We start from the raw sequence: 16,055 nt of genomic DNA, 5'->3' as shown, positions 1-16,055 counted from the left end.
TGATACTTATCTGATCAATGGAGTTGAAGTATGATACTGGTAGGGCTTATATGAATGCAATTATCTTTTATTTACAGTTAAACAGGAAGTGATAATCTTGACACTGATCTGAAATTTAGTCCATCCATTCTTGCTGGGAAGCAAGGCTAACCAAGTCTGTATTGATTATTCATATTGCACTTTGATTAAGTGTATTTTTTAATTACTACAAATAATGTATGCATGTTACAGGCAATCCTCAGGGGACTTTACTATGTCAGATATACACATGTGGTATTGTAAGTTTGAATGATCTCTCCCATTATAATTTCCCTGCATGTGAAAAACTAGTAGATGATTTCTTTTTTTAAAAACCCAACAACTAGTAGCCTAGTTTCCCCTCTCAAATGCCAGCTTTGGGCCACAGAGATTTTTATGTGGGATTATATTCAGAATACATCTGCTATGTGTATTCTGAGGAGGTATACCCCACTGCAGATTGTGATGTGTGTCTTTTCTAAATATCTGAATCAGCTCCTAACTAGACTTAGCAAAGACCCGAGTGGTTAAATGTTTCTTTCTACCTCACTTAGCTCAAGGCCAAGACCAAGTCCAGTCCTATGACACTGGATGCCTATTTCAAATACAATGTATACAGTGTATTCCTTCCTCCTTTCCTCCCATTTCCCAAGAACAGAGCATTCTTATATTCCTGGTGAGGAACTGAACAGAAAGTTCCAGGTCCTCCAAATCCCAACATAATATCAAACAAAAATGTGTGCCCGAATTGTACAAGTGAATGCATGCCCATAGTGACATACATTATTCCATCAGCATTGGTGGCGGTGCCAGGTTGCAGGAGGTGCTCGGACAAAGCTCTGCACTGAGACCCTCATGGGACACTGGACTGCCACCTGTCCTCTAATGGTGCATTGGGTCTCTATACACCCCAAGCTTACTGGTGAATGGGGAAGGGGACTCACCAACTATAAGGAATGGGTGGCAGGCAGGCAAAAGGAGGCAACTCTTTCCATCCTCCTCATTGGTGACTGGGAGACATCTTTGGCAGCAGGGGCAGATCCTCCCCTTCCCACTTTTAGAGGGTAGGAGAAAGAGGAGCCATTGTCATGACCCCCAATCATTGATGGGGGAATCAGTAGGCTAGAGGGTGGGAAGAGCAGGAGGAACTGCTGCTGCTGCATCTCTTAATGTGACACATGGGCCTTTGGGAGAAAGCCCATTGACTGAAGGGAAGGATGGGAGTCCTTTGGAGACAGAGAGTCGCCACCGCTGCCTCCCCCTTCCCCCCTCCTCCTCCTCCCATGTAAACTGCTTTGAGATTTTCTCCATTGAAAAGAGGCATATCAATAATAATAATGTAGATTATAATGTAGGAAGAGCTGCTACAGATGATTTTTAGCCAAGACACATGTGGCAGCTCTTGCTTCTTCCACCAAGCATCTCCCACCAAGCATCCCCTACAGGCCCCATGATGATATAGGGCCCTCTGGGATATGAGCCCATTTGTAGATTAGGTTTACAGTCTCTCAGCTGATTCATACTACAGCTGTCACTGGTCAGTTCAGCCACAGGAAAGTGGACTTCCTGTGATGGGTGTGGGATCCTGGATCATGCCTAACCCACCTAATTCCTGACACCACCCCTGATTTCAATAAAAAGATACTAGAGCCTTTCACACGACCAATGGGGCTGGGTTGGAGATTAGAGAGTTCCTACTGTAGAAGCAACAGATGTTAAGAACTTCTGTTTGGGACAGCAAATCCAGGTAGGGTTGCCATATTCAAGATCTCCTAATCTGGGCGACCTAATTTGCACGTTATGCAAATTCACGTGTATTTGCTCTGGATATCTACCAACAATAGATAGAAATACAAGTTCAGTTTTTAACCTTGAGGCTCACACAGAGCCTAATGCAGGCTAGAGATGCCCAGCCCAGGTTAGGCTGCACATACAAACTGCTAGGATCCACGCAGATCCCAGCAGTGCCTGGACAGCAAACCTGCCAAAGAAGCCCTCAACTTAGCTGAGGTTACGGGCGTGCTTGTGCCCTTAACCACATCTAACTGCTCATGTGTCAGCACTAGCTGCTTGCCACAGGATCGTGAGAAAGGACTGTGTGTAGTGTTGTCATGGATGCCTAACAAACAGCAGGCTACCACCCCACCCCACTCCATTTTCCAATGCCTGAATATGCGATTTATTGGTAAATAAATATGCACTTTATTGGTTTAAATATGCTAATTTAAATATGCTATTTATTGGTAAAGGTGAAGATGCCAGATAAGACCAGCGAAGATACAAAATCAAAGCTCATGCTCAGTGAGGAGCAGCGCTGAGTGTATTTTCATCACTACTAAATTCTACAATTGACGCTACAAAACTGGCGCTAGGGATTAAGGCTTCATGCTTCACCAAAATGACTCCGTTTGATTCAGAATACTAGTATAGGCTGGAAAAGGGAAGGGGGCAGGGAGAATTCATGGTGGCTTAATGCAAAATTAAAAAAAACACAAAAACAAAATAATATCTATAGAAAATAAATGAAGTCTATAGAAAATAAACTGAGTTTGAGATATTAATAGAGCAATAAAACAAAAATAAAAACAAAATACATGGATCTTTTCAGTTAAGGCTGCAATCCTATATACATTTAAAGGTAAAGTGTGCCGTCAAGTCGGTTTCAACTCCTTGCGACCGCAGAGCCCTGTGGTTGTCTTTGGTAAAATTTTTACCTAGTTTACCATTGCCTCCTCCTGCGCAGTATGAGATGATGCCTTTCAGCATCTTCCTATATCGCTGCTGCCCAATATAGGTGTTTCCCATAGTCTGGGAAACATACAAGCGGGGATTCAAACAGGCAACCTCTGGCTTGATAATCAAGTCATTTCCCCACTGTGCCATTAGGTGGCTTTACTTGGGAGGAAATCTGATTGAAACCAATATTACTTCTAAGTAGGCATGCATAGAATGGATTGCACTATAAAGCCAAAAAACTATAAAGCCATAAAACAAAGACATTATAGGCAATTATGGATGGGAGAAAGTACTTGTGCGCCCAGGGAGGTAAAAAAGAGTGCAGGTATGCCTACAGGTGTACTTGTTGCTTCTGCAACAAATCCCATCTCTATCAAAAATGTGTTAGGTGACTTTAGGCAAGCCTCCCAGTCTCACTGCCTGCCACCCCACTCTTGATCTGCAGTGTGGAGATAATACTATTGACTTACTTTATAGGACGGTTGTAAAGGTTACTGAGATCATGTCTGGAAAGCACTTTTAACACTTGAAAGCACTATACAAATGCTAAACATTTAGATGGCAGAGATCAGTTATTATTTATTATTATCTCTTGTTTACACAGTCAGACAGGTGTTATTGACTGGTTTGTTTTATCCAGACATCGAGTCCTTCCCAAGGACCTGGGATGGCTGAATTTTATTGTCAATTGTTATAGATATCGTCGCAGAATATAGGCTGTTCCCAGTAAAGCTGCTATTTGTAACTGGCTGATGGTGATTTCTGTGGCCCCTATGGTGTTGAGGTGCTCTTCAAGGTCTTTTGGAACTGCACCCAGGGTGCCAATTACCACTGGGATTATTTGGGTCTTTTTCTGCCACAGCCTTTCAATTTCAATTTGTAGATCTTTGTATTTGGTGATTTTTTCTATTTCTTTTGCTTCTATTCTGCTATCCCCTGGTATTGCTATGTCGATTATTTTGACTTGTTTTTCTGTTGTTATTATTATTATTATTATTATTACATTTATATCTCGTTCTTCCTCCAAGGAGCCCAGAGCGGTGTACTACATACTTGAGTTTCTCTTTCACAACAACCCTGTGAAGTAGGTTAGACTGAGAGAGAAGTGACTGGCCCAGAGTCACCCAGCTAGTTTCATTACTGAATGGGGATTTGAACTCGGGTCTCCCCGGTCCTAGTCCAGCACTCTAACCACTACACCAGTTTGGTGGGCTTGGAGGCCATACAAAGTAATTATGTCTCAGTTACCCATGTGAAATAATAATAAATGTTTAATGTACAGTATGTTTTGATGACAAATGAGATTGGAAGGGCTGCATGTATACACAGCAAAAGTGCTGTATACATGATTAAAATCCGATAGACTGTTAATCAAATTACTTGGACATTCATGGATAAATAGCTTTTGGGAGGAGTCACCAATAGTTTAAATCAGGGTTTCTTAACCTTGGGCCCCCAGATGTTGTTGGACTACAACTCTCATCATCCTCAGCCACAAAGACCATGTCTGGGGATCATGGGAGTTGTAGTCCAACAACATCTGGGGCCCAAGGTTAAGAAATCCTGGTTTAAATGATGCCTTGAGCAATGTTTGATAAAAAACAATCTTTTCAAAATGTTTGGGATAAAATGCTTTGCTGATCTAACCAAGGCACCATTTCAATGATTTCCTCCATTTTAATTACTAACTTAGACATAAAAACCCAGTGTAACTAGGGGGTTTGCATTTTCTTTTCCCTGTACTTCTGGGAGCACAGCAGTTTCCCCCATTGCTATTTCATCCTCATGTTGTAAATGCTAAAGAGGGAATAGGAAAATAAACCCACCATTAACTCATTTTTGTGATAATAGTGATTATCTTCTGCTCTAACATAAATAAGTGCTAATTATTCTTGTACAATTACAATATCCTTGGCAGAGGGTAAATGTGGCGTCACAGAGCCAGCATCCTTCCTCACTGTCTGTTCTCTTTCAAATGAACTGCATGTTAAAATCACAGATCTGAAACTGGCTGTAGCAAGTTTTTTCCATTCCGCTATTCTCCATTATTTACAGCTTCCTGAGCCACATAATAGTAGCTAGATCATAAATTAAAGTGCCATGTGCTGAACTGGGCTGCGTTTCATCATGCTTTATGTGTTCCTGCCTAGATGTCATTTGTGGGAGGGGGTGGAGAGTGTTCGGTCTCATGAGCATATGCTCATCACAAGTATTTTACAGAAGAATTCCTCCTCCTGCCCATATGTCTAGGAAGCCAGCCTTTTTGTCATGCTTAAATAATGGTTTGAATAAACTGAAAGCCATTCAATAATAAGCAGATCTAGTGCCATGTCTCCAAATGGTGTAGTTTAGCATCGGTCCGGTTTAGCTATGTTGATTTAAACAGCAAGTGTGTAGTTGAAATGCTTAAGGTATTAAATGAATACTTTGTCCTACAGGCACCTTTTGTCATAGGGAACCTTACTTTCATCTCCTTATCCGCTCTTGAACATTATTGTCTGCACAATGTGGTGTCCTTTCAGGTGACACCAAAGTACATGGTTAAAAACTACAGAGGAAAATGTTGAAGAGCCAGAAGTTCCCACCACTTTCTGAAGAGGCAAGCAACTTTACCATTCAAATTCTATAATTTAAACTAAAAAGTAATTGCCTCTTCAATAGTGCAAGTTAGTGCTTACTATAGAAATAACAATGAAATTCCCACCTGTGGGAGAGTACAGTTCTCCCACATATATGTATATGAATATGATGGATACCTACGATGAATATTTATATACCAATTTTCAACAAAAGTTTCCAAAGCGGTTTACATATATATAATGGCTCCCTCTCCCCAAAGGGCTCACAATCTAAAAAAGAAACATAAGATAGACACCAACAACAGCCACTGGAGGGATGCTGTGCTGGGGATAGCTAGGGCCAGTTGCTCTCCTCTTACTATATAAAGAGAATCACCACTTTTAGAAGGTGCCTCTTTTGTTCAGTTAGCAGAGTTCAGTTATCACAATAGAGGGCCAAAGCAGCGGATAGTAGCTGAGTTTTAGGTTGCTTGTACAACATGAAGATAACACCAAACAGATGCAAATCAAGGAGCTGGTCCAATAAAGGTAAAAACATAAATTTATTTAAAAACCCAGAGGTGCACCTAGGTAATTTTGGAGCCTGGACCTAAAGGCCTTTGGAGGCCCCCTCCTTGCTAGAGCCCCCACCCTGCAAGTTGAGCACCATCATCAAGTTGAGAGGAGAGCTGGTCTTGTGGTAGCAAGCATGACTTGTCCCCATAGCTAAGCAGGGTCAGCCCTGGTTGCATATGAATGAGAGACTTGATGTGTGAGCACTGCAAGATATTCCCCTCAGGGGATGAAGCCGCTCTGGGAAGAACAGAAGGTTTCAAGTTCCCTCCCTGGCTTCTCCAAGATAGGGCTGAGAGAGATTCCTGCCTGCAACCTTGGAGAAGCCGCTGCCAGTCTGTGAAGACAATACTGAGCTAGATAGACCAATGGTCTGACTCAGTATATGGCAGTTTCCTATGTTCCTGTGTTCCTATCCCCCTATTCTCATCCCACATATTTCTTTCCCCATTCCCCCCTCTGTCTCTAAAGCATTCAGCACAGGTCATATAATCACACTCGGCCGCATGGTGCAGTCAAGGCCAGTGGCGACCACACCACCTAGGACAGACCAAAGAAGATTTTGAGACTCCCGGGGGATGAGGAGGCCCTGGACTTTGGCCCCAAAGTCCAGGGGTAAGAGCACCACTGTTAAAACCCAATGCAGTTTGATCTCTTGAGAGCTCTCCTCCTCCACTGAAAACAAAATGCTGGATTAGGTGAACCTCAGACCTATGGGAGGGATTGTGTGAATGTCTTTTGTTGGGAGAGGGTTAGCAGCCCACTTGCATGTATAAATCAGCCCTTTGTGTGCCTAGAAGTTAGGATCAACAGCAATCAGAGCTCAATAATCCTGCAGTCTCCTCTCCCCAGCAATTTGTAAGGTCTTTCAGTTGCTGTCAGCAATCAGATCCAATGAGGGAAATCAATATCAATCTGTTGTTGCTATTACAAACCGAACAAACAATGAACACTTATCTGAGAAGGAATTGTGGAATTAATGATTATTCTCAGAATCAATGAGGAACCCATCCTTGCATGCGATGCTTATTGACAGATCCAGGCACATGTGGTTAAGAAAAATCTTGGGAAAACAGCTACAGTCAGGAGTTATTAATTGCTCTCGTCAATGGCTTTTACAACATAACAATTTAGCTTCAAATAAAACCTTTTCAATATTGTTAAGGAAGAACTTGTGGGCTGCAAGGAATGTATATGATGGTTTACAAGGGTGTACTTAGCTGCTTAAATATTTCCTTTTATACAACACTCACACCTGTCTATCAAGCTACATGATGGCCTATCTGAAAGTCAAAAATTGTGCAGAAATATATCTGTATCTAATCTAATCTAATCTAATCTAATCTAATCTAATCTAATCTATCTGTCATCTATCTATCTACACACGTGGAAAAATGTGTTGGTACCCCTACATGAAAAAAGAAGAACTCACAATTGGCTCTGAAATAACTTGAAACTGACAAAAGTAATTGGCACCCATCATTGTTTATTCCACGTTTAACAAAAATCAGACTTTGCTTTAGAGTTTTGATGCAACAGAATATTTCAAATAATAACACAAATGAAAATGGCATGGACAAAAATGATGGGACCCTTCACCTAATATTTTGCTGCACAACCTTTAGAGGCATTCACTGCAAACAAGCGATTCCTGTAGCTCTCAATGAGACTTCTGCACCTGTCGACAGGTAGTTTGGCCCACGCTTCCTGAGCAAACTGCTCCAGCTGTGTCAGGTTTGAAGGATGCCTTCTCCAGACTGCATGTTTCAGTTCTTTCCATAGATGTTTGATAGGATTCAAATCAGGGCTCATAGAAGGCCACTTCAGAAAAGTCCAATGTTTTGTTCTTAGCCATTCTTGGGTGCTTTTAGCTGTGTGTTTTGGGTCATTATTCTGTTGGAGGATCCATGACCTGCGACTGAGACAGAACTTTCTGACACTGGGCAGTATGTTTTGCTCCAAAATGTCTTCGTAGTCTTGAGATTTCATTGTTCCCTGCACAGACTCAAGGCACCCCGTGCCAGACGCAGCAAAGCAGCCCCAAAACAGAACCGAGCTTCCTCCATGTTTGACAGTAGGTGTGGTGTTCTTTTCTTTGAAAGTTTCATTTTTTTCATCTGTGGACATAGAGCTGATGTGACTTGCCAAAAAGCTCCAGTTTTGTCTCATCTGTCCAAAAGACATTCTCCCAGAAGAATTATGGTTTGTCAATATGCATTTTAGCAAATTCCAGTCTGGCTTTTTTAATGTGTTTCTTTCAACAATGGAGTCTTCCTGGGTCTTCTTCCACTGAGCCCACTGTCACTCAAAACGGATGGTGCAGTCAGACACTGATGGACCTTGACCTTGGAATTCAGCTTGTATCTCTTTGGAAGTTGTCCTTGGCTTTTTGTCTACCATTCTCACGATCCTTCTGCCCATTCTGGAGTTGATCAAGAGGAATGACTGATTGCACAATTGGAGACATGTGATGCTAATTAAAGAAAACAGCTAATTTGAAAATCACTCTAATCCAATTATTTATGATCTTTTCTAGGGGTACCAACAAATGTGTCCAGGCCACTTTAGAATATCTTTGTAGAATAAGCAATACTTTATCTTTTTGCACACTTGCCTTGCTTTCCTCGATGACATATCAAAGGCATGCAGGTCTACATGGGACAATTGCTTTTCATTTAGTCACTTTTCAGGAGGCATAAAACACTTTTTCAATGAGCTGTAAGGGTACCAACAAATTTCTCCATGTGTGTACATACATCTGGGAAGCCCCAAAGGGAAGGCAGCTCCTTAGTGTTGAGACTTGAGAGGAAAGTCTGAAGGAAGGTGTTATAGTGGTTCCATAAGTCCCTGCCAAGTATTGCAGTTGGCCAGGAAGGGGGACCCTGGCAGCTGCTCCCACCTAGTGTAGGATGATGACATCATGCATGGAAGGGAATGTTGTCCTCCAGATCTACATGGCTTGTCCAGTGGATGATTTGTTTTATTCATTTGTTGTATGGCAGGGAAGTGCATGTTTTGTATGCCTTCCTGGTATACAGAGGAATATTGCAACCTCTGAATGAAACCCTGTGTGTGAATAGTATCATTTAGATGGCCTTAAATGTTGTGACTTAATGTCATATTTTTATTTGAGAATCTGCACATCATAACCTGATAAACTAAACTTTTTTAGGTCCAAACAACTTTTTTTTTTTGCAACTCTGTGTTACTGTAGTCTGACAGCCATTTTTTCCTTTTAACTTTAAAAGCTATTTTAAGAGGGGATAGCTGAGAGCAGAGAAGTGGTGGTTTTAGTGACTTAACCTCCTTTTACTGCCCATTGCTTTACCTCTCCAAATCAAATCACTGGATTCCCATAAGCTTTTCCCCTAGGGCAGGGGTGGACAACCTGAGGCTCTCCAGCTGATGTTGGACTTCAACTACCATCATTCCCAGAAGCAATAAGTTGTACCTGGGGGTGATATTTTGGAGCCTACGCTGAGAAGAGGAGAAGCAGACTTGACAGCAACAACTTTTTTCTACAAACAAACAAACGAAGGAGTGGGATATTTTGAGGGGCTGGTACTGTATCTCTTTAGGGAAGAAGTTCCAGTGTGTGTGTGTCTGTTTCTTGTTTTTGCCAGAGCTTGTTTTTGTGGCTGTGTGGCTTTCAGTTTTAGTAGTTTCTCTCTTGCCTGGAGAGAGACAGTGGGAGGAGCCAGCCAGAGCTGAGGTGAAGTCTACTCTATACGTAGGAGGATGTGGCCAGGGAGATTACCAACCAGAACTTAGTGAAAAGGAATTAGCAAACTGGTATACAGGAGTTTAGCATGAAATTTAGCGGGGAGAGCTTGTGCAGGAGAGCTTGAAAGGAGCCCCCTTGATCACAAGGAAGGAACCCAGGGGAAAGAGAAGGTAAATACTACTCACTCTTTCATATTCTCGGGAAATAAAGCTTGAATTGTTGAATAGCTGATAACTTCAGCGAAGCCCTGACTTTCAATCTCCAAATACTCTAAACAGCCAGCAAAAGCATTCATGAAGATAGAACGCCAGCCGGGGAGAGGGTGCTTCCCAGTATATTGCACAGATTGCTGCATGTATGATTATCTTCTTGATGGGCAGAAGTTATGGGTGTGTGCTCAGTGCAAGGAGCTCCTGGCTCTCAGGGAACAAGTTTGTTTCCTCAAAGCCAAGGTGGGTGATCTGGAGAAGCTCAGAGAGTCAGAGAGATATGTGGATGAGACCTTCAGGGATGTGATAGAGTCATCCTACTCCCAGGCTGATGGCTCCTCTGTTATCAGGGAGAATGAAGGTCTTGGAGAAGGAGGGCATTAGTCTGAGAAAGAGGGAAACACTCCTTTAGAAGGGACCTCTTCTGTGAATGATGGGCCCATATCCTCTGCACAGGAGATATTCTTTGGGGGAGGGGGCTCCTTCTAGTGGGCAATTTGATCAACAAAAGTTCCCAAAGTGGTTTACATAGATATAAATGAACTATTTAGGGTAGTGAAATCCACAACAGATTGTGAGGAGCTCCAAAAGGATCTCTCCAAACTGGCAACAAAATGGCAAACACGGTTCAATGTTAGCATGTGAAAAGTGATGCATATTGGGGCAAAAAAATCCCAATTTCATATGTACGCTGGTGGAGTCTGAGCTGTCGGTGACTGACTGGGAGAAAGATCTTGGGGTTGTGTTGGAGAGATCTTGGAGTCGTGTTGAACGCTCATTGAAAGTGTCGACTCAATGTGTGGCAGTTGTGAAAAAGGCCAATTCTATGCTTGGAATAATTAGGAAGGGGATTGAAAATAAAACTGCTAATATTACAATGCCCTACATAAAACTATGGTATGGCCACATTTGTAGTACTGTGTACAGTGCTAGTCACCATACATCACAAAGGACATTATAGAACTAGAGAAGGTGCAGAAGAGGGCAACCAAGATGATCAGAAGCCTAGACCACAGTTTCTCAACTGCCGATCCCCAGACCACTGCCGGTCCCCAGGGGGTTGAGTGCCGGTCCATGCAAGTCCTTTAACACCCCCTCCTTTTCAAGCATGCCAGTCCTTTAACACCCTGGAGATTAGTTCCCTGGAGCTAATCTTTAACCAGGCAGCCTTCGCTGGAGGGCTCTGTCTTCCTCCGGAGTCCCAGACAGCCTTTTCTCACTCCCAGCTAATCTCTCCCGTCTCTTTGATGAGAGTAGATAGCGGAGCGAGTGAGGTCACTGGTATGCAGCTGGTGAAACACATGAGGCAGGTAGCAGGGTGAGTGAGAGGGAGTGCTTGGCTTGGCTGGAGTGCTGCATGCATAAACTCTGTTCTGAACGACTACAGAGGAGGAACAGAGGAAGGCAGGCAGGCAAAAGATAAGAAAACAAACAAAAGTAAGCAACAGTGCTGATCAAATGAAAAAAGAAGGGAAAGATAAGAAGGATGAAAGGGGTGAGGGGCGGGCTGATCATGTACTGACTCAACAAAAGGGGATGAAGATCAAATAAAATGGGATTTTTAAAAGCAAGCATACAGGAGAGAACAAGTACAATCTGTGTGAACTGAGAAATAAAATGTGTTGGGGGGAGGAGGGAGATGAAGAAAGGGGTGGCTAGGGTGAGCTACTGACTTACCAAAAAGGGGATGAAGCTAACATAAACTGGGATTTTTAAAAGCAAACATGCAGGCAGGAGAGAGAACTAGTGCAATGTGTGTGAACTGAGAAAAACAGTGGAAAAAAGAGATCACGAGAAAGGGGATGGAGTGGGGGCTGGGTGTAGCAAGGTATGAAATGGTGAATATTGGAGAGAGAAAGAGGGAAAGAAGGATGAAGAAGAGACCCACTAAAAGTCTTCCCACTCATGTGTGAGTACATACTACTCCCCCCCTCCCTTAAACCTCTGCCTAAAAATCATTACAGTTGTAAAAACCTGGATATATATGAATGTGTGGTGTGAAGGGTTAAATCTCCCACCCCATTCCCTGTGGTTTACTTTCCTAATGTGGATGCCATATTGATGTGTAAAGTTCATTACCATAACATTACCTTTTCAAGGTAATGAGTGTTTTAGTTCTGAGTGTACTGCTTGGAGGTTTTTTGGATGATGTTTGGTTACAGACTTCCAGTATGATATGAGATGTCATGTTTTAAGCTTCCTATCAATTAAGTTGATAAGCTGGTTTTATGGTAGCAAACATGCATTGTCCCATTTGCTAAGGAGAGCAAGGGCAGTGATTACCAAATGAAGAGAGGAGGAAAGCTGGAGGGGGAGTACTGTGTGTGTAAGAGAGAGTACTATTTTAAAAGCAATATTAAATTACTATTTTTATGCATTTAAGAAGCAAGATATTATGTATACAGGAACTTGACACAAGTTCCTGCCTGCATGTTTATATGCAAAATAGATAGATGAGGAGCAAGAAAAGACAGAATTGGAAGAATGGAGTGTAAGGTTGCAACCTATTTTTAAAATATGGTAATGTTAAATCTGGACTGGACAAATCTCAGGTGCCAGGGAGCCATGATGTATCATCCTTTCCTCCCTCCCCCTTTTGAGCCAGAACTTCAAAAGTTAAATATTGATTAAATTCATTTTCATTAATTTCACTTTGATTTAATTGATTGATTAAGTGTTATTTTAATAATCAGCACCCTAAAAATTGACCTCTGCCCCCATGAGCCAAGTCATGGTCAGTTTTGGCCCATCAGGACATTTGAGTGGTGAACACCTGTGAACGCCTGTACTAATAGATAAACTTGAAACCCCTTTGCTAACTGCTGGTCTGGGACTAGAAACTGCACACAAAAAATGTAGTGGTCCTTGAAACTCAGCATGACGAATTTAGCGGTCCTTGACTCCAAAAAGGTTGAGAAACACTGGCCTAGACCACCTTCCTTATGAGCCAAGGGGCTTTTTAGTTTAGAACAAAAGACAACTGAGGGGAGATATGATAGAGGTCTATAAAAGCATGCATGGTGTGGAGAAAGTTGATAGAGAGAAATTTTTCTCCCTCTCTCACAATGCTAGAACCAGGGGTCATCCCATGAAACTGATTGTCAGTACATTTAGGACCAACAAAAGGAAGTACTTTTTCAAACAACGCATAATTAACCTATGGAATTCTCTGCCACAAGATGAGGTGACAGCCACCAGCCTGGTTAGCTTTAAGAAGGGTTTAGATAAATTAACAGAGGACAGAGCTTTCAACAGCTACTAGTCTGAGGGCTATCAGCCACCACCAGCCTAAGTGGCAGGATGCCTCTCAATCTCAGTTGAAGCAGGGGAGCAACAGCAGGAGAGAGGGCATGCCATCAACCTCTTGCCTGTGGGCTTTCCAGATGCATCTGGTGGGCCACTGTGTGAAACAGGATGCTGGGCTAGAAAGGCCTTGGGCCTGATTCTGTAGGGCTGTAATTATGATAGGAGCTGTAGTCCAAAAACAGCAGGAGAGCCTCATGTTGATCCTGCCTGTCTAATAGGATTTCAAATGCATGTTAAATGCCCCTTCCTCACTGCCTCTTTATCTCAATCACCTCTTCTGAGGTGGTTTTTCAACTTCTTTTTTTTTAAGGAGGAGGGAATGTCAAATTACTATTGCATTGTGATGTGCAGCTTGACCGTAAAACTTTCAATTGAAATGTAAGTTCATACTTTTCTAGCTAGAAACCAAGCAACAGTAGGTTAATATTCCTATATAGTAGAATCCAGAGAGAAAAATACACAACCATTTTCTAACGTTCTGTTGAGAATTACTCTGATTCTGACTTAAGCATGTCAAGAGATCTGTGATTACTACAAGAACAAAACAATCTTGAATGAAAACAACTAAAAAGGTAAGCTACCTGTCAAACTTGCCCACTATGTTAAATTTACCTTATTTTTTCCTTTAAAATACAGTCCACTTCTAGAAAGTGTTAGAATGCTTGGGATAATAAGTACCTTTATTGTAAGAAAAAAAGCATTACCTCTCTCAAATTTTGTTTCATGGGATTTATTTCTTACAGGCACAATTGTCTCAGGCTTTAAATGGCATCTCAGATAAAGCAAAGGAAGCAAAAGAATTTCTGGTTCAGCTGAAAAATATATTACAGCAGATACAGGTAATAATTCTAGACTTCTTGTTTTGAACACACTAAGTATGGATTTTGTAGAGTGGCCATCATTAAACTAGAAGATAGGCATATGATCTTATACCAGAGTTAGAGGTGGGTTCAGGGTCTTAGTGGGGTTTAGGATATGGCACCTGACAACTTCTCCTCATCACAACCATCCATTGCCCTCTTTTGGGATCTTTGCTAGAAGAATTGCATCGCAGATATACCAGCATAGCATTGTGCCAGTTTATCTGCAGCATTACGCTTGCATATCTGCATTGTCAGAGGCATACATCTGTGTAGAGGGGGCCTCTGCCATATCCTAAAACCCCCAGCAAACAATTGCACTCTAAGCATCCTCTGTCATTTTCTCTTTGATTTCAGTGAGTCCCTTTCTTTGGCTAATGTAAAGCAAATGCTTAAAATCACAAACCATCACAATACTGTGCTCGGTTATAGATGAAATGTTTTGATAGAATGGCATATAATGCTCATCATTTTGGAAATGCAAACTCTAGTGGAACAGAATGCTTAATGCATAACTCAATTGTTTTAGGTCATGATCCTCTGCGTGCTTTCCAGAAAGTCAGCCCCAGCCCTGAAATCTATAGGGACTTGCTTCCAAGCAATCTGGGTGTCAGGTTTAATTTTTAGAACTTCCTTGAATGATCAGCTATGCAAAATGATTTGTCAGATATAACATCCATAAACATGTCTGGCTTTTTCAGTGCTGTTGTGTAAGACAATGGTATTCAGAAATGGATGCCTGTACGGTAGCGGAGATTGCTAACTGGTCACTGGAATGTGTCATAGAATATTTTATTTTCCTTACTGGATACATGTAGCCTGCCACGTGAAAGAGAAATTCATAAAATATCAATGTTTGCTTTGGGATTTTGTATCTTGAGCAGCAGCCTACCCGCTCACCAGGCCACATGGTAAACCATTTTGAAAACAGAGTGGACTTTCAACAACTGTTTGTGACAGTGCGTAGTATTTTTATAACAATCCCCCCATACTGGGGATAATGAAATATGCTAAAGATTTACAGTATGTCAATCTTCTGGCATAATCATCTCGACAGTATCCCTGTAGACATCTTACAGCAAGTAGTTGTTAATGCCACAGCTTGTAATGAATCACACAAGCAGCATGGCCTGCCAAAGCCTTAAGAAAAAATAATCTCTGGGAAATGCAATGTTGAGGGAGTCAGAGTCTTCTGCTGCCAAAGTGAATGTGGCCTTTTGTGTCTTCAAGGAAAATGGCTTGGACTACGAAGCCTGTTTGGTGGCTCAGTGTGATGCCTTGGTTGATGCTTTGACTCGTCAGAAGGCAAAATTGCTCACAAAAGTTACCAAAGAGCGTGAGCACAAGCTAAAGGTGAGTGGAAATTCAAGACCCATAAGTATTGTTCACCTGCCCACTGTATCCACTCCCTCAGGATTGTCCCAAGCTTAAGCAAGCCCCATGATGAAACTGAGGGCAGCCTCAGGTTATCTGGGCACACGTGTCTTCCCAAACCCCTCTCTGCTAAGATCGCATGAGTGCAGGGACTTGCAGGGAACTTGCAGGGGAAGGTTGGTAGGTGTGAGGAAAAGGATGCTTTTCAGTCAGATGCCTCTTGAAACTCACAGGCAGGGCATGATGGAGACAGCTACACCCTGTTGTTTCATTCATTTCATTCACCCTGTTTATTTATTCCCTACTTTTCTTTCAAAAGAAAAATCAAAGTGTTTAAGTATGGATAAAACAATGTATAAAAATCAAAATAGCAACAAATACATAAATGGTAATAGGATTTTTTTTTTTACATCTGAACATGGAAATTTAATTTCATTTTACATTGTTTGAATGGATTGCCTTATATCTAGGCATGAATTATTCAGACCAGACAGTACCATTAGAATTATGTCAACTCTCCTGTACTTAACTCATGCTAGTTAATAAAAAATTGCTCTCAGGTTTGATTTAGAGTTCATCATTTGTTCCATAGTAGCATTAATCTGCATAGCTATCTTGATTAATACATTGGAATTTAATTACTTTCATTAAAGGCTTGAAATTCAGTTTGTGTGAAGTCAACAGATTCAACACCCAT

General features: G+C 41.7%; 1 protein-coding gene across 5 annotated transcripts in view; it reads left to right on the top strand.

The window, feature by feature from the left end:
- The window catches only part of TRIM67 (tripartite motif containing 67), a 71,210-nt gene that overhangs the window by 2,845 nt on the left and 52,310 nt on the right, over positions 1 to 16,055 (top strand). For all 5 annotated transcript variants that reach the window (XM_053298066.1, XM_053298047.1, XM_053298055.1 and 2 more), the window contains exons 2-3: positions 13,868 to 13,963; positions 15,215 to 15,337. In XM_053298066.1, coding sequence (XP_053154041.1) covers positions 13,868 to 13,963; positions 15,215 to 15,337 — 219 coding nt within the window. The remainder of the gene's footprint in view (positions 1 to 13,867; positions 13,964 to 15,214; positions 15,338 to 16,055) is intronic.

The sequence above is a fragment of the Hemicordylus capensis genome, chromosome 1, assembly GCF_027244095.1.
Source record: "Hemicordylus capensis ecotype Gifberg chromosome 1, rHemCap1.1.pri, whole genome shotgun sequence".
Classification (NCBI taxonomy): Eukaryota; Metazoa; Chordata; class Lepidosauria; order Squamata; family Cordylidae; genus Hemicordylus; species Hemicordylus capensis.
This window is presented reverse-complemented; position numbering and strand designations above follow the sequence as displayed.